Source organism: Microcebus murinus, chromosome 3 (genome assembly GCF_040939455.1).
Source record: "Microcebus murinus isolate Inina chromosome 3, M.murinus_Inina_mat1.0, whole genome shotgun sequence".
NCBI classification, from domain to species: Eukaryota; Metazoa; Chordata; class Mammalia; order Primates; family Cheirogaleidae; genus Microcebus; species Microcebus murinus.
This window is the reverse complement of record NC_134106.1, coordinates 26,694,569-26,719,792: the sequence shown is the minus strand read 5'-3', so window position 1 is coordinate 26,719,792 and position 25,224 is coordinate 26,694,569. Positions and strand designations below refer to the sequence as shown.

The window sequence follows — 25,224 nt, the reverse complement described above, 5'->3', positions numbered from 1 at the left end:
GAATCTTGTCTACAAAACAGAACAAATGGAAGTAAGGGTTTGCGACTTCAGAGACTACATGTAAAAGGCACTGCAGCTTCTGTTTTGGTCTCTGTTGGGTTGCTCAGTCTGGAGAAAGCCAGCTCCCATACTACAAGGACACTCAAGCAACCTACAGAGAGGCCCATGTGGCAAAGAACTGAAGCTTCCTGTCAAGAGCCATGTGAATGAACCATCTTGAAAGCAAATCCTCCAGCCCCAGTCAAGCCTTCAGATAACTGCAGCCTCTACTGATATCCTGGTTGCAACTTCATGAAAGAACCTGAGCCGGAGCCAATCAGCTAAGGTACCTCTAAATTCTTGAACCACAGAAACTGTGAGATAATGTTTGTTGCTTTAAACTTTGCTATGCAACAATAGATAACATAAACATACACACAACACCACACTCCTCTTCTTCTGCTTTTCTTTTTGCCTAGATTCTGAGAACGGCAGAAATTATGGGCCTTTCTAAAAGCACAGAGCACTGTCTACATGATTGACAAACTGAGGAAACATGTAAAGTACCTACTAAGCTGCAGAGCTCAAATACATACCACATTGTGCAAGCTACAATTATACTGATTTTGCATACAAGGAAACCACAGAGATGTCAGTCAGAACCTGACCAGGGTCATTTTGTTAGGAAATGGTAGAGCTAGGATTTTAATGTAAGCCCTTACATTAAAGGACTTAATGTAAGGGCTTGTTCTTTTAATTAAAGGGCTTGTTCTTTCCTCAATACCCCAATGCCTCTCCTATACTAGTAATGAACATTACCAGGAAAATTAAGTGCTTGGGAAGGTAGAGATGAGAAAGGAAAAGAAACACAGATTGAATACGGACTATGTTATGTGTTTGGCAGTATGCTAGAGATCTTACATTCTTCATCTCACTTTATTCTCACAACAGTCCTGTGGAACAAGGGTTAAGATTTCTACTTGGCAAAGAAACTGATCTTCAGAGGTTCAAGGGCATAGGATTCAGTAAAACCACTCATAGGTTCTCCCCTCCAGGACCTTGAAATCTGGAGTGGGAAAAAAAAAAGACACACAAAGAATAATGCTATCTAACCCACCTATTACACCTCACAAGACTGTAGGAGGGGCCACGTGAAATAATTTGTATGGATATTATTTATAAGCTGTAAAATACTATGCAAATGAAAGAACATATTATATATGGTGAGTTCTCAGTGAAGCAAATGTGAGAAAAGCTCAAACCAGCAGGGACACTTAACCCATGATATATTATATTATAGAGCAAAATCTACAAGTGCATCTAAATATAGAAAAATTTTCATCTCAGTATGTCTGCTTTCATGATCCTAACTATTATTAAAGACTACAGAATAAAGCAACATTCTCCCATGGATTTTCCTTCCTATATAATTTCCAGGTACAACTTGATTGCTTGACTGTGTTTGAAAGGTATCAAAATGGATTTCAACCAGCTATAGAAACTCACTGATTAGAAAGGTTTACTTGGCATTTGAAAAATTTATAACAAATACTTCTTAAAACATCTTATTGTCTTAAATGTCCTACATATAATAAAATTTACAAATATACAAAATACAAATTTTGACCTTGTACTCACCTAAAAATAACTTACACAAGGAGCTAAAGTGGTACTTTTTTCAATTAATAAGATTTGTTTTGGCAATTTCTAACTCATATTTTTGGCTCCTAACTTAAACAAATGAATAACATGTAGGGTACATTTTAAATAGTCAAATAATGCACTGATACTGTAATGTATCAAATTAATGAATGCAACGTTCAATATGGTGGTTGACATGCAGAACATGCTAAATAGATGAGGAGGAGGAAGATGAAACTTACCTAGTGTCTTTGATATACAAAAATGAGCCTATGTCCAAATTTCCTAACTACCTGATCTTCAATGACAATAATTCAATTTACAATACCTTCAGGGTTTTTTTTTTTTTTTTTTTACTCAGAGTACTTGTTCTTGAGGTATATTAAGGTGTGGTTTGGAAACTGGGATCTCTGACAAGAAACATTATGAATCACTTTCTCCACTAAGAGACTCTGTAAAACTCCTTTAACGAGAAGCATCTAATTTTGCTATATTTCCGCGTTCAAGACATGGCAGAGCATGCCTGATAAGTATTTACACACAATACCACATTGTGGGTGCCAGAAAACCCATAGCAAAAAAGATGAATGAATAGGTGGCATGATGGGATTTCAGGAGTCTTGCTGGAGAGGTTCTCCAATCCACACTCACTGACAAACCGAAGCTGGTCGTTCTCCATTCCATGTGAGTGTGAATCCCTGAGACCCGAGCATTCTTCTGTTAAAAATTCAAATGGGTACTCAGACATGAATAGGGCAACACATCAGGCCCTACTGACCACCGGGCCAGACAGAACAATCGTCCAAGTGTTCCCAGGGTCTCACGGAACTGATGGAAGTCTGACCCACCCACTCCTCTCTCCATTTGCCAACCCACCCCAAACTTTCTCAGAAGTCAGCGGGTGTGGACAGGAGTAAGAGCTATAAAGGGAGTGAAGAAAAGAAGTCAAGCAGCTGGGTTTTCCCTCTCTAGGAGACAAGCTTTGGTGCTCTGAGTAATCAGGACATGCAGCTGTTAGAGAGCAGAGTAGAAATAGAACATGTGTTGGCTGGGGTCTTTTGCCTACAAAACAATGGGGGGTGCACATTATCTCAAGCAATAAATAGGATATTAAAGTAAGGCGGTGTGCAGCAGTAAAGGAGATGGAAGTTTCTAGAGAAGCCAGGAGCAGCCAGCCATACAAGCCAGACCTCACAAAGACTAAGAGATATAGTTCAACAACTGAAAAGATGCTAAGAACCCACAGTACTTTTAGCAGCCCATGATTTGCTGCCCCAGCCCCAATCCATTTCAGAAATGCTGCTGGACTTCATTTTTGTATGCAGCATTAATGTGATGGAAAGCTTCTCTCTGGCTGTTTATACTTCTTTTTGGGATTCCACTTCTGTTCAGTTACTTATTGTTCAACTCTTACAAATTCTTTAAGAGAGGTTCTGATTAATCGAATTTAGTCAATATCAGCCCTGTTTGGGAAAGCTCCCCTGCCAGGCCACCTTATAGGCAGCTGGCCAGTCTCAAGTGGGTTTTACTCTGGCCAAATGCCTGCCTGTTTTCCAGTCCACTGTGGCAGAAGGTGAGGTCACCCATTATAGCACTTTACCTGGATGTATCCTGTCCGATTACAACAGTATCATCTGCTCTACTGAGACTAACAACTGATTTGTACAGATTGTTTTAAAAAGTGGATCTTCTGCTCTGCTGGAATGGTAATCTAAGAACAGATTTTAAGGGAGTTGGTGTATCAGCAGATCAGAGGCATACCTTTTTTATGGTAAAAGAAGAAAGAATGGAAACATACAAGACCTCATAGAGTCCTCACTCAGAGCCTGCACACTTATTCCACCCACCCTCCGCTGGTCAGAGCAAGTCATGTGGTCAAGCCCATAGCCAAGGCTGGTGGCAGAGCAGGGAAGTCCTCTATACCCACAAGGAAGCCATGGCAAGAGGAAGGTGGGAAGGAAGAAAGAATCATGCATAAATAATACACTCTACCACTTTTATTATTTGTTCTAGGGTGAATAAAACGTTAGAGGAAAAAAGTTAAATAAATCAGAGAATCATTCTTAACAAAAATATATCCACCATCTTCTCTCCCTATAAAAGCAAACTAAAGTGCACTTAAATACCTCATTTTCACTACATTTCTACAGTTTCATAAAAAAAATTTTTAAAAAGCAACCCTTTGGATCAGAAATTATCTACCTAACTGAATCATAAAAGGTGGGCATAGTGTTTTTGATTGATGAATAAAGGAAACAAATATAAATCAAAAGATTTTGTTTGGAGGGAGAATTATTCTGTAACCCTCTAAAGGAAAGCAGACGCCTGCTCCACCCGGCTACTCTACGGAATGTACGCTGAAAGTGTGGGAGGAAGAGCTCTGGTTTCTGCTGGATCTGAGTCAGGCATTTGCACTCATGAGATGCACCTGTAGCCATTAAGAGGCGTTCATGAAACAAGGAGCCCAGCTGCCGGGTGTGTGTGCTCCCAGGCCTCCTTAGGGGGGAGCACTCGGTCCCACACAAGCAGCGCAGGGGCCATCGACACTGGGAACCATAACCGCCACCCTCTCACCTGCTTCCTGCTCTCTGTGGATGCTTTTCTTTCTCCCACCAAATCTCTCTAAATCTGTTTCTAGGATACAAGGATTTTTAAGTAATTATGATGTTTTTCCCAAAAGCAACCACTGCCTATTTAAAATATGTCATTTAGTTAAAAAAACAAAAAGCTAGAACTTTGAAACATCAAACTTGTGAAGTGCAGTTAGGGCTATGAGAATTTTTTTTAGTGGATATTTCCTTTATGGATAATGTAAGAAGCACAAAAAAATGACTTTAAAAAATATACACATGTATCTACTTGATTGACTATGTGTGTGTAAAGTTTGCCTATCAGAAGAATTACTCAACTATTACTATACAGCAATCACCTCTTAAGGAAGAAAGTTTTTCCTTCTCCTCTTCCAGCCCTGGATTAACTTCTCCCTCCTTTGTATGGGAGCAAAGTAGAGCCAGGGCAGCTGGGTTTTAATTTAGATACATTGCAATTTCACAAGGGGCTAATGCCCTGTAAATATTAAAAAATAAACAATGCAGAACTAAAATAATAGAAAATCCCAACACAAAGTCTTTCAAGAAATGTCATATAAAAATAGAAGAAAGGTACTGATCCTTCCCTCCAAGTGGGGACAGACTCACCACAAGGCAAGCATTGTCAGTGTTAAGTGGATTCTTCTATAAGGAGTCTAACTCATGGGAAGACAAAGCATTCCACTCCAATTCCCTTGGGAACACCTCATGAGCAGTATTTTGCACAGGCTTGTTTATTTTGAATCAAAGCTATCATTTCAACTCTAATAATGATTAATTCCCTCGAAACTATTTCCCCATTCAGCAGTAAAATCAAGCAAAGCCCTCAATTTCTGACAAAGACATCCTAAGGCTCAGTAGGTAGGCACTATCTCTTTTCTTTTTCAAAGGCAAGTTTTCTCCACCCCAAATGCTGCTTTGTAGTTTCTCCCCCTGTAAACTAGAAATCCACTTGTGTTATTTTTCCCCAGGGGAGGAAAAAAAAATCAGTTTGATTCCAGAATATTCTGGAGCCATACAGTATTGATTTCTCAGTATCTTAAACTCAGATAGTCTCAACACCCAGAAATATCCTTGAATTTGCTTGTTATAAAACCTTGGGCCCTTGGAATTAAAACCTTTCTCTGGCACTAAAGGCTGCCTAATAGAAGAATTTAAACTACATAATCCTTCACTCTAGAAGGTTTGTTTCCATGGCTATTTTCATATTGCTGGATAAGCTTCTTGGAAGTGTTTATAATCAATCCATATCAACCATTTCCCAGCTATCTTAAACTTTGGGTGGCCAATCAGGAGGCAAAGAAAACATTCATGTTAACATAGCCTCCCCGAACTGGGATGTTATCAAATAACTCTCAGATAAAACATACCATCCTCCCCTGTCCCCACCTAGCCCCCTCCCTGGCACACCATCATGGCAAGACTGCTCACACAACTTTCTTTGCAGTAGGTTATAACCTGTCCTTCAATAAAATCTGCATTCCCAAGGATACCAGCTTAGCAGAACCCTGTCCATCCACATTCATCAGAATGCTTTCTCAGGCATCAGTCTGTACACAGTGTAATGTTGTTCTACTGTCTAGACTTTCAAACCAAGGAATTGCCAGAAATCACCAACAAGTAGATGATTTTCCTCTAGGCATCTTTAGTGCTAACATCCACACCACCATACTGCTGAGAAACTGGCTCAAGATTCCTGATTCCCACACAGAACTGTACATGGGTGGCCCAGTAGCTTCAGGAACTTGTTGATTTCACAAGGGAAAAAGCTTTGCCATCACTCCTTCCTTAAAGCAGTCTGCTTTCACACCTAGTATTCCTCTTAAATGCTTAACCATTTTTTGTTTGTTTTCATCATCTTGTAAGGTCACTTCTGGCTGGTCCAGCTTCCACTGCCATTTAGTGCCCACTGAGTTGGTGTGGGGCCAATCCCAAAGACATGTTTGTGTGCACACAACAAGTTAAAGTAGTCTCCACACAAGGAAGGCTTTCAGTGCTGCAGAAATGTGTCTCTTGGTCCATCTGCACAGCTCTGCCCCAAAGGGCTCCCAGTCAACCTGCCAGTAACCATCAGTGCAAGTGTCTCAGAGAAGTGGAGTTGCCAACACACTAGAATTTTCCTCCTGCTGCTTCTTTTCTCTCATGGCATGATGTGTAATACCTCCCATATCCTCTCAACTTCAATATCTGAATTGAGGCAAGAAACACACTCTTATTCACTAGCATCCTCTAATGCTGAAGCTTTCCATATTTCAATTCCTCTCACATGTAAGAATCTGGCTCCAATTCTCCTTGACTATACTTATCATACCTATGTTTGTCTTTGTCCAGTCACCATTCCAGAGATTCTTCTCTCTCCTGCAAAGGGCCAATAAGTAAAGGATGAACTTGGTCTTCCATGCTCTGGAGCCAAGCATCTGTCCCACCGCAGGTGCTCTCAACTAAGCCATGGACATCCTCCCCTTGAGTATTTAGTAACTGGCATCAGGCATCCAGAGCCTTTCATCAACCTTCTTGCCCACTTCCCTGAAGTGGCCAGCACAAGCAGACTTGTCCAGGTCAAATACTGACTATTCTAACGTTCAGATTTGTTTTGCCAAAGCAAAAATCTTGGATGTCTTGTCTAACCTTCTGCAGAACTACTCTGCTCTCTCACTCAGGACAACTGAAAAGACCCAGACAGTTTTACTGGTAACCTCTTCGCTGTACCAGACTTCAACCACAGAGGATTTTCAAAGGGAGACATAACCATTTGTCATCAAACCTTGAGATGCTTTCATGCTTCTTGATGTCAGTCTGAACATAAGTCTGAAGGCTAATGCTACCAGCAGTACATTCAACTGTAGTGTCATTAAAAGTGTAAAGAAACAGCCTTGTGTGCCCAAAGCGTCCACACTCTTCTTAGTCTGGGACTACAGAACGTGTCAGGCCAGAACTGGAATGCAGGGGCTCAGGTAACAAGGCTGCCAAGAACAACAGATTCTTTGCATCCCTCTCAGTCCAGAGCTCAGGAGACCTGGGGAACTGTTCTGTCTCCAAACAGAGGAGTCGGGAGATTTCAGTCTGCCTGTGATTGACAGCTGGGTAGGAGCTGAGCTGAGTGGCCTGTTGCAAAGACTGGGAGAGATCAGCACAGACCAGAATTTAGGGCTAAGATTCTCCCACAGCACCAGTGCAGGCAGGAATTACATTTTCTCCTGTCAGAAGTGGCCTACTGGGGCCCATGTGTGTGCTTTTTCACCTCTATGGCAGTTCATTTAAACAAAAAGGGTTAGATTTAAACTTGAAGTAAAAAGTGGGGAGTTCTCATTTTATTTATTGATTTATTATTATTTTTTTTGTAATCTAACAGTACTTTGTGTTTGCAAATGCCAATCATTTCCTCACCCCCTGCCCCCCAATCTTACACATCAGAAGATACACTGGCAATATTTTAACGAGCCTGAGTTGTTATCTGTTTAAAAAACCTTTAGGAAGTTAGTATATAAAACATAACATCTGCCTTTCCTGACATTTAAAATTTCTGCTTTGTTGAATTTAAAAAACTAAAATTTTAGGAGACTTTGAAAAATAAATAACCCATTTGAAATCTAAGCCCATCTTGATAGGAAAACAACTGGAACTAGCAATAAGAAATCCAATTTGGAGAAGTTCAAATTTCTCAATCACTTCAAATATTAAAGCGATACAGTAACAAAGGGGATAAAACAGGCAAATGTTTAAATCAGAGATTCCCTAATCTTTCAGTTCTAGGACTCCTCTTCGTGCAGTCTGGAAACCAGTTGTCTAGGGAACCATTTCAGTTCCATGGATTTTACTGCTGTTCATCCTAATGATCTCTTTAAAAGTAACTCTACGATCTTAGTAAGCTCCCCAGTGTCTCATAACCCTGATAATAAAAATGTCCTTCTGCCATAGACTGTAACAGAAATATTATTTTCTGGTTTTAATATTATCAAGCATCCCATAATATTTTTACTGCAACAGTAGATAGTATGACATGGACACTTACTACCTTCAAGGTCTTTTTCTAGTGGGTTGTGCCAAACTAATCTATGTGTGTGTGAGTTACTTGGGTATGGTCCTAAACGTGTACTATTCTAATCTTTTTTTCTTTTTCTTTCTTTCTTTCTTTCTTTATTTTTAATTTCTTTCTATTTATAGTAGAGACGGAGTCTCACTCTTGCTCAAGCTGGTTTTGAACTCCTGACCTCGAGCAATCTGCCCGCCTAGGCCTCCCAGAGTGCTAGGATTACAGGCGTGAGCCACCGCACCCAGCCCGGAGAAAGTTTTAGTGGTCTGGATGGAAGATCAAACCAGCCACAACATTGCCATAAGCCAAAACCTAATCCTGAGAAAAGTGGTAACTCTCTTCAAATCTAGAAAAGCTGAGTGAAGTGAGGAAGCTACAGAAGAAAAGTTGGAAGCTAGCAAACTTCAGTTAGTTCATGACGTTAAAGAAAAGAAGCTGTGTCCATAACATTATGAAAATGCAAGGTAAAGCAGCAAGTTTTGATGGAGAAGCTGCAGCAAGTTATCCAGTGGTCTAGCTAAGGTCTTTGATGAAGATGACCACACTAAACAACAGATTTTCAATGTAGATGAAATAGCTTTATTTATAGTGAAAGATGCCATCTAGAAATTGTATAGCTAGAGAGGAGAAATCACTGCCTGGCTTCAAAGAACAGTCTGACTCTCTGGTTAGGGGCTAATGCAGCTGGTGACTTTAGTTGAAACCAATGCTCATTTAAATCCTAGGGCTCTTAAGAATTATGGTAAATTCTACTCAGCCTGTGCTCCATGAATGAACAACAATACCTGGATGACAGCACATTGGTTTATAGCATGGTTGGACTGAATGTTTTAAGCCCACTGCTGAGACCTAGTGCTTAGAAAAAAAAAAAAAAAAGATTCCTTTCAAAATATACTGCTCATTGATAATGCAACTGCCCACCCAAGAGCTCTGATGGAGATATACAAAGACTACTATTCTAATCTTGACTGACCATTTTTACAAGATGATCTTATTCAAATGTATGTCATTTCAAGTTTTTCTTCCTTTGGGTTAAAAATATTACTAAACTATGCACAACAGAATTTTGTTTTACATACTGAATTTTTTCCTACAAGTCACTAAGGAAGTTACCTTCCACCACACACCCTGCTTAGGACTTCTGAGAGCTGATGAGCTCCATTCCTTGGAGCTGATGCTGAGTCATCTATAACTACCTATTTAGCAGCAATTTCTTACATATATTTTTGTGATTGTTAATTGAGAAATAATATACAGACCATAAAATTTACCCTTAAGTGTAAAGAACTCAGTGGTTTTTAGTATAGTCACGAGGTTGTACAACCACCAAGACCATCTAATTCCAGAATACTTTCATCACCCCAAAAGAAACCCCTTACCTATAAATAGCCATTCCTCATTTCCCCTCTCCCCAGTCCCTGGCAACCACTCATCTACTTTCTCTATGGGTTTGCCTATTCTGGACGTTCTACACAATGGAATCATATAGTATGTTGTCTGGATTCTTTTTACTCAGTATGTTTTCAAAGGTCACCCAAACTGTAGCATGTATCAGTATCTTATTCCTTTTTATAGCTGAGTAATATTCCATTGTTTGGATATATCTCATTTTGTTTATCCACTTACCAGTTGGATGGACATTTGGGTTGTTCCCACTCTCTTGGCTGTTATGAATAATGCTGCTATGAACATTTGTGCACAAGTTTTTGTGTGAACATATGTTTTCAGTTCTTCTGGGTATATACCTAGATGTGAAATTATTAAGCCCTATGGTAACTTCATATTTAACTTTTTTGAGGAACTCAAGTAGTATCTTAATGTGATACTGTGCAGTGATGTGGCCAATACTGATTCATGCAATAAAATGTTATTTCCACAATATTAAAAGGTTTTCTATAAACAACCAGGAGTAACATCCATCACTTTCCCAATTGCTATATGGCCTGACACTCTAACATTAAAAGTAACTAGACCTACTCCATGAAAAAGACACCTGCACTCGAATGTTTATAGCAGCACGATTCACGAGTGCAAAGATGTGGAAACAACCCAAGTGTCCATCAATACATGAGTGGATTAATAAAATGTGGTATATGTATACCATGGAGTACTATTCAACTATAAGAAACAATGGTGATATAGCACCTCTTGTATTTTCCTGGCTAGAGCTAGAACCCATTCTATTAAGTATCCCAAGAATGAAAAAACAAGCACCACAGGTACTCACCAGCAAATTGGTACTAACTGATCAACACCTAAGTGGACATATAGGAATAACATTTATCGGGTGTCGGGCAGGTGGGGGGGGATGGGAATGTACAAACATAACGAATGAGATGCATACCAACTAGGGGAGGAACATGCTTGAAGCTCTGACTCAATGGGGGAAGAGGAGGGACAAGGGCAATACATGTAACCTTAACATTTGCACCCCACAATATCCTGGAAAAATATATATAAATAAATAAATGAAATTTCAGAATAGGCAGATCTATAGAAATGGAAAGTAAATTAGGGGTTTCGTAGGGCTGAGGGCAGGGAAAGACTGAAGAACAGTGGGAAATGGCTGCTAATACATACAGGAATCTTTTGGGGGTGATGAAAATGTTCTAAAATTTATTGTGGTGATGGTTGCACAACTCTGTGACTATACAAATAATCATTGACTTTCATACTTCAAATGGATACATTTTATAGTATATGAATTATGTCTCAATAAAACTGCTTTTAAAATAAAAAGTAACTAGATTTATCTGGCACAGTAATTTTGGGGTAGTTCATGCTTTGCTGGCTGCCTTCAAACTAAGTGGGGATGTAGCTGAGAAGTGTCATGGTGTGGAGGGTGGGTTGATGGGTCCTGACAATGAAGGGCAGTGGTTACAGGCACGGTCTCTTGGGCAGCATGTTCCAGGCACCATTCAATCAGGGTCAAAATCTAGAAGTTTTCAGTAGAGTGAGAGACTATGAGTCTCCAGACAGGGAGGTGGCAAAATATAGCCCATTAGCCAAACCCAGCCAGCCACCCAATTTTTTACAACCTGCAATATAAGATTGACTTTCACATTTTAAAGTGGTTGCCATTTTAAATAGCTCTATAAGTACGTATACAACATCCTCAATTTGCCTATTAGCTCACAAAGCCTGAAATATTTACTATCAGAATTTTAAGAAAAATTTACTGACCTCTGCTCTAGATGATACTCATGCAAACTAAATTCTTTTAACACTAATGCACAGAGCAGAGCACCAAGGTATAAATTTATCAGTACAGCTGATCCTTTAGCAGTGACCGGAGAACCAACCCAGGACGGCAAGTTACCTAGGAAGTGACTCTGTGGGCGGCTAAATACACAGAACCAAAACAGGAACAGTACTAGGTGTGCATTGGACAGGGATGTCCAATTATGATACCAAAACTCTGGGAATTCCGATGACATATTCATTCCTCACAAAAGAGAGCACCTCACTAGAAACTTGATGGTTTGTTTCCTTCTATTAATAATTTGTTTTATCTAGAGAGTGATACATTTGGCACATTAATCTATTTCACTTTACTAAATTCATCACCTCCACCTTCATCCCTTCCTTGCTTTATTCTGACCAATGCTCTCTTCTCTCACCAGGTGTCAACAGCAAGTCCTTGCAGACTGCTGTCTCCTCCTACGATGAGCTATTAAGTTATACAACACTTAGAACTCAGGTAGACATTATTACTGTTACTTGCAGGGTAACAATATTAAGCCTACCAATTAGTAATTAATTACTGTAAACCACCTTTTTATTTTATCCCCTTTAAAGGGGGAAAATAAGACTTGTTCCCGCCAAACTAAATGTTCTGTCTAGTCCTAGCAGCTTCTTAAAATAACAGCAGTGGACTGCTATGGCACGCACCAATCCATCGACTTCACCCCAAGATACATCATGCGCAACTAACCCTAATGTCTTCTATTTAAGAATCAGAATTATCAGCTTCTGTCTGACCTTCAAATCTTTCAGCACAATGAAAATTTAATCTGTTTGTATTTGATCTCCTCTGTAAAGATGCAAATAAAGATATTAAAACCTTCTACTTTTCCTCAGACTTCCCTTATTCATTTTTCCTTCCTTTCTGTTCCATGGAAAGTTTCCCTGGAGCCCCCTCTTCGAGTGGGAGTGTATGGAGACAGAATACTTTTAGGTCCTTCCTGCTACCCGCACCTCCTTTCCAGTTTTAGTCTTCCCATTGTGGTTCTTCCTCAGTTTTGCTATTTCAGTGTCCTTAATAGTCCTACCAAATTACCTCTTTTTAAAACTTTCCAATTAGCCCTCCAGCTCTTGGTAGAGCTCTGGCCTCAGTAAAAATAGTCACATTTCCCTTCCTGTCCTTCCTACATGCCCCTCTCAGTTAATTTCTGGGCCTCGTTTTGAACAAGAGCCATGTTTTGGGGGATTTGAGCTGAGAACTCCATCATTGCAATACTGTGTTAGTCTATATTCCTTTGCTAGATCCCCACTATGTAGAAAATACATTTAAACGGATGAGTGGGAAAGTAATGAACAGTACAGATGATTATAAGTCTAAAATGTGATTTCATCTTCCACAGTGCATTTAATAGTTAGGCAAGGTTTGAGAGTTTAAAATACATACACATACGCAGTAGGAATTTTCATCCAATAACAAATCATCGATAACAAACTGAAGCAGTCTAGTCTCTAGTCTTAATACCAGTGATCCTCAAATCATCTTTTCCTGACACTTCCACATAATGCAGAATACTTTTCTTCATGAGTATGATCATAAACTTTTAAAAACTCTCTTGCCATCACACTCTAATTTTGGAGAGCTTCTGAAAAAATATTGTCTGAATGAAACCCCAAAGGAAATAAGAAGTATCTTTATTTTTATGATATCTTAATCTTAAATTAAGATAAATTAAAGATTAAATTCTAATCTTAAAATTAAGATTAGAAAATTATTATACACTCAAGGAATCATCACATAAGAGAAACAAACTATTAAGTAATGAAATCAAAGGATCTTTAAAAAATAAGATAGGTACATCTATTCTTTTGCAGATGACTTAGAAGTGATCTTGCCTACAGGCAAGGAGATGTTCTAAATTATTTCTATCGTCTTCCCTAAGGGCATGCTTTCCTCATCCCCCGAAAAAGCCACACCAAACTATTGCTCTGGGGTCCAGCCACCAGTCACTGTGCAGAACTCTCTCAAAAGATGAAAAGCGGATGTACACGCCTGTATCTGATACTCTTTTTGTCAAATGACCACTTATGAGGGAAGAATAAATCACTTTAGGTTCAGTACAGAAACTGGGAGGTGGGAGTGGACCTGGGGAATCAAATGCACAGAATACAGATATGGACTTGAAGTGTCAAACAGTAGTAAAAAGTCTCTCTCGGCCCTTCATCCTATTCTTGGTGGTGAAAGACAGGCCTTTTCCACATCACAACTGGCATTCTCTTTCCCTGCTCATGGTGCAAGCAATCAGTCAACACGCGACAGGGCAGGAAGCCGCTGGAACGAGAGTGCGCGTCCAGCTCTCGCCTTCGGATGGTCTGCGCCTCACTCCAGAACGTTTTCTCCAGATGCTGCCAGCAGACACTCTGTAATACCTAAACCACAAATCATCACATTCCCCACCCTCTGAGCCAGGACGTGTCCTTGAGCTTCCCACATAGCGAGATACTAACCAAGCTTGCCACTGATACAATAGTGCTTTACAACTTCAGCGCAAACTCTGCCACACCGTCTGCCTGATGTACTAAAAAGTAGGTGGACCTTGTAACATAAAAATATCCACAGTAGGTGAACCTCAGAGAGTCATGCAGGACATTTCAGACATTTCACAAGGAACAAATCCTGGCTAGCTTACTAAGAAAATAATTTATCAATGTAAACATGTCAGACATACGCCTGTGCCTAAAATTAGAGGAAATATGTCTCAGAAATGGAGCCATCTTGCAAACACAGAACTACGGGGCAGGTCATTTCAGATTCATTTCCAAAATCCAGGAATACTGCCTTTCCTCAGAATAAGGAAACCATGCTAAACATCTGCCGTCTGGTTGTTTTAGGAACCACCGTGGGTTTTTTAATGACTCTTGAATTTTATCTACTGTGACACATGAAAGCCATCTAAACTGAACAAAGTGTTTCCAAACTATGATATTATAACTTAGGAAAATGATTGACTGGACTATACTCACGCTGAAAAGGTGCTGCAACTTGATCCTGGCCGAATCTTAAAGGGAAGGAACCTTCGGTGGACTGCTCTCCCGAAACCACCTTCTGGGCTGGAAAGTACTTGGGCTGGAGCACATATTCTTGGGTCTGGCCACGATGGATCCTCACATTCTGTGAGGAAAGGGGCGTCACTCTGGGAAGAAACAAAACAAAGACAAGGAAATAAATAATGGACTTTTAAAAGTCAACTAAGAAGAAAAGAACAAGAAATTAATTCAATTTAGAAAGGAGCGTAAATTACACACAAGGCTCATGCTTCCCTTCATATACCATAGCTGACCATTTGTGGCATATGTAAGGAAGGAACTAACAACTTACCCTTGGAAATCTCCAACATGAAAGGGACTCTGCCTGTCTAGTCATGAAGCATAACAATAAATAGATCATCACCTGTGGATTTTATCAGAGGATTCAGAGCATAGCGACCATAAGTCTTCATGCAAAACACATAGCATTTATATTTAAGAAAAAAGACAAAGATATATACGAACAGGTACATATATAAATAAGTGAGCAGCAACGGAAATGGGAAGTGGGAAATGGAGAAGAGAGTACGGGAAGGGGATTATCCAAGAAATGCCCAACTGGATCAGTTGAGCAAAATCAACTATAAACAATTAGAGCCTGTAAGGTATAGTGGCACCTTCCAACTCTGCCTAGCACTGTAAGGTTAGTTGGTCAACCTCCTTAAGCCTCACTTTCCTAATCTGTAGAATGGAATCCCTGCTATACAGGGCTGAGGAAAAAAATGATGCTCATAAAAATCTGAACACACAGAAACTTTAAAAACATTATAAAATAATTTTAATTCTCCTTGAAATATAAATTATGATGATGCCTTAGGGAAACACTTAATTTTTTTATGCTGTATCTCATAATGATATAAATGTACTATTAGAGTTAAATGGTTTATAATTACTAGTTCCTAAGAATAACAAGAACAGTAACTAATCATAATCTCATTATCTTTTGAATAACGCAAGTCAAGACCTCTGGGAACTTCTAAACATGATTACCATGTTTTCACACTCCTGGTCCAACCCTTTATTTTCTGTGACAGAGCTCTTCCAAGTGCATGTAATGCATACTTTAAAATAACAAGCCTTGGCCCACATTCAATTATTCCCTGAGGGAGAGAAATGAAATCATTAGCTAAGACTAAAAGGTCATGAAAAAAATATAAAGAAGATATATCAACTAATTCCAGAATATGCAAAATTACTACTGAAATTGTCAGAACAGTGCATTATAGCAGCAAATGAAGCCTTTGCAAAGAAATCTGTTGTCTAGTATAATCTGACCAAAAGACTAACGCTAAGGAGGGATTACCTGAACAAGGGACAAGGGGAAGAAATGACACCGTGGCAGGTCAGCGCAAAAAGTACACTGTCAAGCCACCATACAATGTTTCACCAAAGGTAATAAAAGAATCTTGAATAGACTCACTCTATTGAATTCATTCTAGTTGGGGCTGATGAATGAACTATTCTGTGGGACAAGGCATTCATGAGAAACGAACAGAAGAGGCTGGGATTATGGTGTTTTTCCCTCTTAACCAGTCAGTGATCTAGACCTATCACATTAAACCCTGTTGTCCCAAGAAAGCCTGGAAAATTCATCTTGGGCCTGGATTTTCCCAGACGCAATACCACGCAAGGGCACTCCCTTTGTCACCAGACTAATGACTAAATTTCTAAAAGCCTAAGGCTTAACATTGTAAGCACTTTTATTTTGATGATGTAAGTGTTGTTTTGAACTTTAAATATGTTTGCCTGGGACAGAGTAGAAAGTGAAACAGCTGGACACATCTGGTGGTGACTGATAAGAACCACAGTTCTCTCCTGTCAGCCTTGTGGAAAGGAGAAGCCCTCCTTCTCACCTCAGAAGCCACTTGCTCTCCAGGCACGCAGTCACCCTGTCTGTCACTATGTTGCTGCGACCCACTGAAAGACAAGCAGACTAGCTCCTGTTCAGAAAAAGAAAGCCTATGCTGTAAGCTACGGTCATGCCATGCACTCTAGCCCAGGCAACAGAGAGAGCAAGACTCTGTCTCAAAAAAAAAAAAAAAAAAAGAAAAGAAAAGAAAACCTAGCATTCCAGGAGACCTTGGGCTGCTACAACTAATTCCTGCCCTAATCACCACCAGGAAGGTGAAAAATGCTGGGTTTGCCTTCCAACTGACATCCTCCCTTCTCTCCCCTCTAAATCAAGGAAGCAGGGGACAGCCAGAAATGAGCTGAAAGCATATGTATGCATGGGCCCCTTTCCTCAAAGCAGAACAGCAAGGTAATAAACAAACAAGTAAGACCACGTGGCACCAGGTCTAGAACTTCAGTAACAACCCTCAGCCACTAAGGAAATTAGTACTTGCGTTCCCCTACTGTATAAATACTCCCCAGGTTACAAACGCATTGCAAATATAGAGCTACCATGTTTCCCCGAAAATAAAACAGGGTTTTATATTTAGTTTTCCTCAAGAAGACACCCTAGGGCTTATCGTCAGGGGATGTGTTATTGTTTTTAAGTACGGTACAACAATCTACAATCTACATTTATTCAAATATAGTTAAGTCGTCTTCTGGAACATCATCCTAACTCTCCAAACCCTGAATTCCATCCTGAATTTCTTGCAACTGACTCTATTTCCTTTAGAACCATTGGCCCCAATCTATCATGTCGAGCAATAGAGCTCTCATGGGGCAGATGAGAAGGACTGTTCCTCTTCTTCACTGCTCTGCGACGAAATGCATGGGTTGTGCAGATCCGTTGCATAGCCACGGCCATCACTAGGTCTCATTTTTGGGGTAGGGCTCATATTGTGCAAATGCTTAGAAATCCTGCTGGGGCTTATTTTATGGGTAGGTCTTATTTTCAGGAAAACATGGTACACACATGGAACACCCCATTTCTTCACCTTCCCCCGTCCCCCGTGGCAGGTATCTGTAGTTGATGACAGGTTGATGACACTCTGCCTCACAGGTTGATGACACTCTGCCTCACAGCCCCAGAGACAGAAGCAAAGCCAAGGATGGCACACAGCTGGGGCAAGCAGAGGAAACTGGCCCATCACTCATGCCACAAAAATTTACTGAGTGGAATCACCATTCTCCTCTCTCTTCCTAACCTGCCCCTTCATAGGTGGTACCTGCCATCTTCCCTAATTTCATCATTCATGATTATTTCCACTTTGGATCACCTCTCAGCCTTACAAACACACATCCTCTTCAACTCTTTTTCCGTTCCTTTTCTTTTACTCCTAGTATTTCATGAAAATCTCTCTTCCTTTAATTAAGTTGGGATTTCCTCCCTACTTCCTCCTCTCCCAGAAAAAAAAAGGCTTAACTATCACTAGTGAATATGAGATTAGTTATAGCAATGTAACTGGTTTTTTTTTTAAAGGAACAGAACTAAATTGAAGAGAAAATCAGATTAAAAATAAAAACTGTAGGGCTTCTGGTTCAAAATGGTTTGGGGGCACCTATTTATCTCCCCTTCTTCCAAAGATGCCCTTAAAATTATACGTAAGAAATAAAAGATATAAATCCAGAGTTGATATTTGATGGTCACGCAACAGTACAGCCATGCTAGCAGTTTAAAATATTTGAAAACTCTGTACTGGTGAAGAGCCGCCCCAGGCCCTTAAGTGCCCCTCCGCTGAGGGCACCTCCCTTTCCACTGGACCCCCAAGATGTTGTCTCAATCCTGTAAACAAGGAGTTAATATATGGCAGAGCTGGAAACCTCCGCTCCTGCCTTCCTTCTGCTTGGTCAGTACCTGTGCCCTGCAGGTTACTAAATACGCTTCACATCACCCATTAATAAACACACGAGACATTCCAATAAATTTCTAAGAGATTCAAAGTACACTGAGAAACACCGACTGTTTTAACAGAGTGGAGAAAACCATGACCTAAAAAAATATTCTTCCTAACTTCTTTTACTTCAACCTACAGTAAAAAAGTACATTTTATATGGAGATCCAGTACATAGGTACATATATGTCTGTGGTTTTGGTATAACTAAAACAAGCTTCATAAAACAGTTGTGTACCTTATTATGTGCAGGACACCCTGATATTTTCTCTGCTAATCTATTCTTTGATAATACCACAGTCTTGAACCACCACATTTATTTCATGACTTTGGGATTCCCTAATGGGTTGCAATCCATAGCTTAAGGACACGGGTCAGAATCACTCTGTCATAGAAGCAGACAAAGCAGTCTTGTCAGGATACCACAGAAAGGTTCTGAGCACTTAAACCAAGTGACACAAAGAGTTAGGGGGAGATGTAGGGCTTAACACTGAAAGCCAACATATGAAGACAATTGTTCTCCTCAACTCAAGCAAACAGACCATCTAGTTTATCACCCTTTAGAGAATAAAATTGGTATTCTTCTCCAAAAGAATGCAATTATCTGGGAAGAACCACAGAAACTTACTCTGCCAGAGTGAAGTTCCCTTGTTCTGGCATTCCGAGTTCCCCCAGCATAAAGGCTGGTTTCCCATATGTTTCCTGTAAAAGGAAGCTTGCTGGGCAACCAGGAAGGCAGGGAGCTGCAGGAGAATGATTTGGAAAGGGAAGGAGGAAGAAAGGTGAATCATTGGAATGGAAAATATGATTGGGATTCCGAAAACACTTGACCATATGGTGAAAAATGCAATGAATACAGAAAAAGGGAGAATCCATTCAAATGAGATGCTAGAAATATGCTTCTTCAAGAAACACAGGGAAGCTGGCAATGAACACATACAGAAGGAAGAAACCCAAGAACCCTATTTGGCTTTGCACTGAATGGTTCATACACAGACAACATATTGCCAATGCTGTAACTGTTAGAAGCAATCCATGCTGGCACTTCTGGTGATATAAATGCACAGAATTAGCAGAAAGAGGCTGGAAAATTCTAGAAGAGGAAGAGAAGTGGAGGAAAGACTAGGAGGGGCCAGTGCCCTCATCTTACCAAATGAAGGGTCATGAGAGAACATTCATGATCTCGTCACTTAAAATTGACAGAAGAAGAAAATCAAGGTTTAAATGAGCTGTTTGAATTTGCAGAGACAGAAAAATAATGAATACAAAATACAGGTACACAGGGTGCAGTGGCTCATGCCTATAATCCCAATACTTTGAAAACCAAGGCAGGAAGATCGCTTGAGACCAGGGGAGTTCAAGACCAGTATGGGCAACAAATTTAAAAAGTAGTCAGGCACAGTGGCTCACACCTGTAGTCCCAGCTACTCGGGAGGCTGAGGCAGAAGGATTGCTTAAGCCCAGGAGTTCAATGTTACATTGAGTTACTCCAGCCTGGGCAACAGACTAAGACCCTGCCTCTTAAAAAAAAAAATACAGGTATGCCTTGTTTTATTGCACTTTATTACATTTCACAGATACTGCATTTTTCACAAATTATAGGTTTGTGGCAACCCTGCATCAAACAAGTCTATCAGCACCATCTTCCAACAGCACCTGCTCACTTTGTGCCTGCATCATATTTTGATAATTACCATAGCACTTCAAACTTTTTCATTATTATTATATCTGCTATGATAATCTGGGATCAATGATCTGTGTTGTTACTATCGTAATGGTTTTGGGGCACCATGAGCCACACCCACATAGGACAGCAAACTTAAACAATAAACACTGGGTGTGTTCTGACCACTCCACTGACCAGCCATTCCTTGCCGCTCTCCCTCTCCTCAGGCCTTTCCTGAGACACAACATTATTGAAATTAGGCCACTTAATGACCCCATAATGGTCTCTAAGTGTTCAAGGGAAAGGAAGAGTCACACAGCTCTCACTTTAAATCGAAAAATAAAAATAATTAAGCTTAGCAAGGAAGGCATGTTGAGAGCCAAGACAGGCCAAAAGCTAGACCTTTTGCACCAAACATTAAGCCAAGTCATGAATGCAAAGGAAAAGTTCTTGAAGGAAATGAAAAGTGCTACTCCAGGGAACACATGAATGATAAGAAAGTGAAAGCCTTACTGCTGACATGGAGAAAGTTTGAGTGGTCTGGACAGAAGATCAAACCAGCCACAACATTCTGTTAAGCCAACGCCTAATCCAGAGCAAGGCCTTAACTCTCTTCAATTCTATGAAGGCTGAGAGAGGTGAAGAAGCTACAGAAGAAAAGTTTGAAGCTAGCAGAGGCCAGTTCATGATGTTTAAAGAAAGACATCATCTCCATAACAAAAAAGTGCAAAATAGGCCAGGCGCTGTGGCTCACGCCTGTAATCCTAGCTCCCTGGGAGGCCGAGGCGGGCGGATTGCTCAAGGTCAGGAGTTCAAAACCAGCCTAAGCAAGAGTGAGACCCCCTCTCTACTATAAATAGAAAGAAATTAATTGGTCAACTGATATATATATATATAAAATTAGCCGGGCATGGTGGCGCATGCCTGTAGTCCCAGCTACTCGGGAGGCTGAGGCAGGAGGATCGCTTGAGCCCAGGAGTTTGAGGTTGCTGTGAGCTAGGCTGATGCCACGGCACTCACTCTAGCCTGGACAACAAAGTGAGACTCTGTCTCAAAAAAAAAAAAAAAAAAAAAGTGCAAAATGAAGCAGCAAGTGCTGATGGAGAAGCAGCAGCAAGTCACCCAAAAGATCTAGCTAAGATCACTGATGAGGGTGGCTACAATAACCAACACATTTTCCATGCAGACAAAACAGCCTCATATTGAAGATGCCATCTAAGTCTTTCATAGCTAAAGAAAAGAAGTCAATATCTGGCTTCAAAGCATCAAAGAATAGGCTAATTCTTTTTTAGGAGCTAATGAAGCTGGTGACTATAAGTTGAAGTCAATGTTCATTCACCATTCCAAAAATCGCAGGGCCCTTAAGAATTATGCTAAATCTACTTGCCTGTGCTCTAGAAATGGAACAACAAAGGCTGGATGACAGCATATCTGTTTGCAGTGCCGGTTACTGAATAGTTTAAGGACACTGTTACAACCCACTGCTCAGAAAAAAATACAGGAAATATTACTGCTTATTGACAATGCACCTGGTGGTCACCCAAGAGCTCTGATGGAGACATACAAAGAGATGAATGTTGTTTTCATGCTGCTAACACAACATCCATTCTGCAGCCCATGGATCAAGGAGTAATTTTGACGTTTAAATCTTATTATTAATATTTAAGAAATAAATTTTGTAAGGCTATAGCTGCCATAGATAGTGATTCCTCTGATGAATCTGGGGAAAGCCTTGTGGGAAGGATTCACCATCATAGATGCCATTAAGAATATTGGTGATTCAAGGGAGAAGGTCCAAATATTAACAGGAGTTTGGAAGAAGATGATTCCAATCCTCATGGATGACTTTGAGGGGCTCAAGACTCCAGTGGAGAAAGTAACTACAGCTGTGATAGAAATAGCAAAAGAACTAGAATTATTATAGAAATAGAGCCTGAAGATGTGACCAAATTGTTGTAATCTCATGGTCAAGACTGAGCAGATGAAGGGTCACTTCTTACAGATGAGCAAAGAAAATGGTTCCTTAAGATGGAATCTACTTCCGGTGAAGATACTCTGAACATGTGAAATGACAACAAAGGATTTAGAATATTCAATGAACTTAGTCAATAAAATAACAGCAAGGTTTTAGAAGACTAACTCCAATTTTGAAAAGAAGTTCTACCATGGGTCAAACATTATCAAACAGTATCACATACTACAGAGAAACCCTTCAAAGGAAGAGTCAGTTGATGTGGCAAACTTCACTGTTGTCGTATTTTAAGAAACAGCCACCCCAACCTTCAGCAACCACCACCCTGCTCAGTCAGCAGCCATCAACAATGAGGAAAGAGTCTCCACCAAGAAAAAGAGGACAACTCATTGAAGGCTCAAATGATCATTAGATTGTTTTTTTAGACATAATGCTATTATACACATAACAGACTAAAGTTTAGTGTCAACACAACTTTTATATGCATTGAGAAATCAAAAAAATTTATGTGACTCTATTCTGACATTTGCTTTATTGCAGTGGTCTGGAACAAAACCCTCCATGTCCTGGAGGTATACCTACAATGACTTTGGGAGGAGGGCTGGGGACAAGGGGTAAAGTAAATATGTTAAATCTTCACCTACTACAGCAAGAAGTTCTTAGACAGCATTTAAAGTGACTAAGCCAAGAAGGAGGTACACAGAAGTAACTACCAGAAGAACTAACAGGACTTGAGGATTAAACAAGTGAGGGCCAGGGACAAAAGAGAAAGGAGTCCTGCAATACTAGGAGGTCTCAAAGACTGGTGGACTGGAAGAATATTTTTGGTTCAATGCCAGGGGGAAAAGTTAGTGCCAAGAGGTGTGCCAAGTCATGGCAGTCAGAAGAAAAGGCCAGTCTGAGGAAGAGTATTACATCAGTTTAGAGATAGAAATGTGGGCCAGGTCTCTAGGTCACAGTCGAGGAAAGTCTCTGAGTTTAGGAATGGTGATATTCTAAGAGGGACCAACCTCTTTAAGGGCAAAAAAATGTTTCAGTAAAAAAAGCAAACACGGAACCACACAGCCTTAGAGGATATTCACACTTAATGATGGGGGCATGAAGAGAATAGAGGAGAAGAACAAGAATGATGTCAGTCCAGAAATCAGTGGAAGAAAGTTTCTAGGAAGAAGTGGAAGAGGATTACCTGCAGGGAAATTAGGAGCAGGGAAATATGAACTGGGTTGGGTAGTTGGTTTCTGGCAACACCAACAGCGTGGTGTTGGGAGTGGCAGGAGATGACATGTGACCGTGTAGGGGAGACACTCGAGGGGGAGATGCTGGTGACACACAGAAAAGAACATGAGAAACGGGCCAGCAGTTGGGGAGCAGCTGGCCACATGAAGACTCAAATCTGCGGAAACCTCTATCTTTGTAAGCAGAGGGGAAACAATCGCCTAAAACTGCTTTCCTTAAAAGAAAGGATTAGTCACACACTGTTTACACTGCTGCCTTCCGAGTGGCAATTTTGGCACACGGACAGACTAAACTTTTCCATATTTCTACTAAATCCATTATTTGACCTGCAGAGAGGGTGGGAGGTTCTGGCAAAACACAAGGCTATTTCCACTTAAGAAAAGGGCTTTGGACCTCACAGAAGGGAACCCCCAACAGGCTATAAGAAGTTTCCCACAGACGGTGATCCAACACGATCTAACCCTTTCCGCTACGTTGAGAGTCCTAGGGTTTACAATCAGGAGTGAGAAAAAGCAGAAGAGGAAACAGTAATGCAGGAGGAAGGCACAGGGGGTCACCTCGAGTCTCTCAGGGCCAGTGCTTCTCTGCAAAATGTAAGTGATCATCCACACACCACCTGCCTTGCAGTTGTTGGGGAGCCTGAGTGAACACTACTCAACGAACAAGCAGGGCAGGCACTAGAGCACATGGAAAATGTCAGCTGTGGTTTGATGGAGAAATCCTCTTCCCCATGGACAGTACTCAAGGACAATGTGCACAGGGAATGACAAGGAATGACAAGGAAAAAGTAAACCATTATGCCTCATGGCAGCGTAATGCTCACACGTAACGAGAGACTAGTATTTGTGGTCAGTGACCCCATTCATAGGAATTACCTCTGAGACCAAAAAAGAATGGGGACATAAAAGGCTGCTGATGAGCAGACTAAAGGGAAGCACGTACAGACAGACTGCCAGTAAAAGAGTAAGGAAGAACCGGAGGGTGCCAGAATAAACACAGCAAAAGTAAAATGAAACAAGCAAACCAAACCCATGAGAACAGGAGGAAAGAAAAGATTGCTTTGAAAATATAAATGTAGGAGACCCATCAAAATTCTTAGATGTAAATGGAGACAAAAGGAACTGAGAAATTAAAAATGAAAGAAGTTGTAGCTATTCAAGGGAAAAATATAGAAAATAAGACAACGTTAACAGTGGTGATAAGCACGGTCAACACAAACCAAGTGGTTTTGACACCAGTTTTTCTTTTGTGGTAGTTCTTAACTAAGGGGGCTGAATCTGCCCCTCAGGGACATTTGACAATGTCTGGAGACATTTTTAAGTATCACGACTCGGAGATGGTGCGTGGGCATTTAGTGGGTAAGAAGCCAGGGACACTACTAAATATCCCTAATGTACAGGGCAGCCCCCCACAAAAAAAAGTATCTGGCCCAAATGTCAATAGCATCAAGATTGATAAATCTTGTTCTAAACATGGGCTACTATCACCAAACAATTATAACTGATATAGGAATAAAGAGCCAATGGCTTCTGACAGGTAGAATGGCTTCTACGGAAATGATGGGGCCAGGCACACAAAAATTTAGACTCTAGAGAAGAAAGGTCAAAACCTAAGAACCTCCTAAAGTGTCTTTTGGAAGCCCCAGAGGGGTGGGGCTTCCAAGCCCCAGAGGGGTGGGGCTTCTGGGGCTTCCAAGCCCCAGAAGGCCAGAGGGGTGACCCTAACTTCACGTGGCCTAGACATAAGGCACACCCTCATTTTTTTTCATTTTTAATCATTTTAATCATTAAAGCTACATGCTAATAAAGCAGATATCCTATCTGCAAAGGGTGAGGTAACTGTACACAAAAGCTCTGACAAATGCAAAAGACTAAAATCATTAAAACCTTGAACTGAACAGGTTATTTAACAAGTAACCATTGAAGGAAATACTGTCAATAACTAAAGTCCTGAGTTCATCAAAAATGAGTTGCTATATTGGGTTACATAAGACAGCCTCCTTAAACCCAAATTAAAAAGGAATTGCAACCATCTCTTATTTATCTAAGCTAAAGAGA

At 40.5% G+C, this 25,224-nt stretch overlaps 1 protein-coding gene across 7 annotated transcripts in view; it reads right to left on the bottom strand.

Moving 5' to 3' along the window:
* LTBP1 (latent transforming growth factor beta binding protein 1) overlaps positions 1–25,224 on the bottom strand; it is a 401,756-nt gene that overhangs the window by 246,883 nt on the left and 129,649 nt on the right. For all 7 annotated transcript variants that reach the window (XM_012788393.3, XM_012788394.3, XM_076000662.1 and 4 more), the window contains one exon: positions 14,446–14,615. In XM_012788393.3, the coding sequence (XP_012643847.1) occupies positions 14,446–14,615 (170 nt within the window). The remainder of the gene's footprint in view (positions 1–14,445; positions 14,616–25,224) is intronic.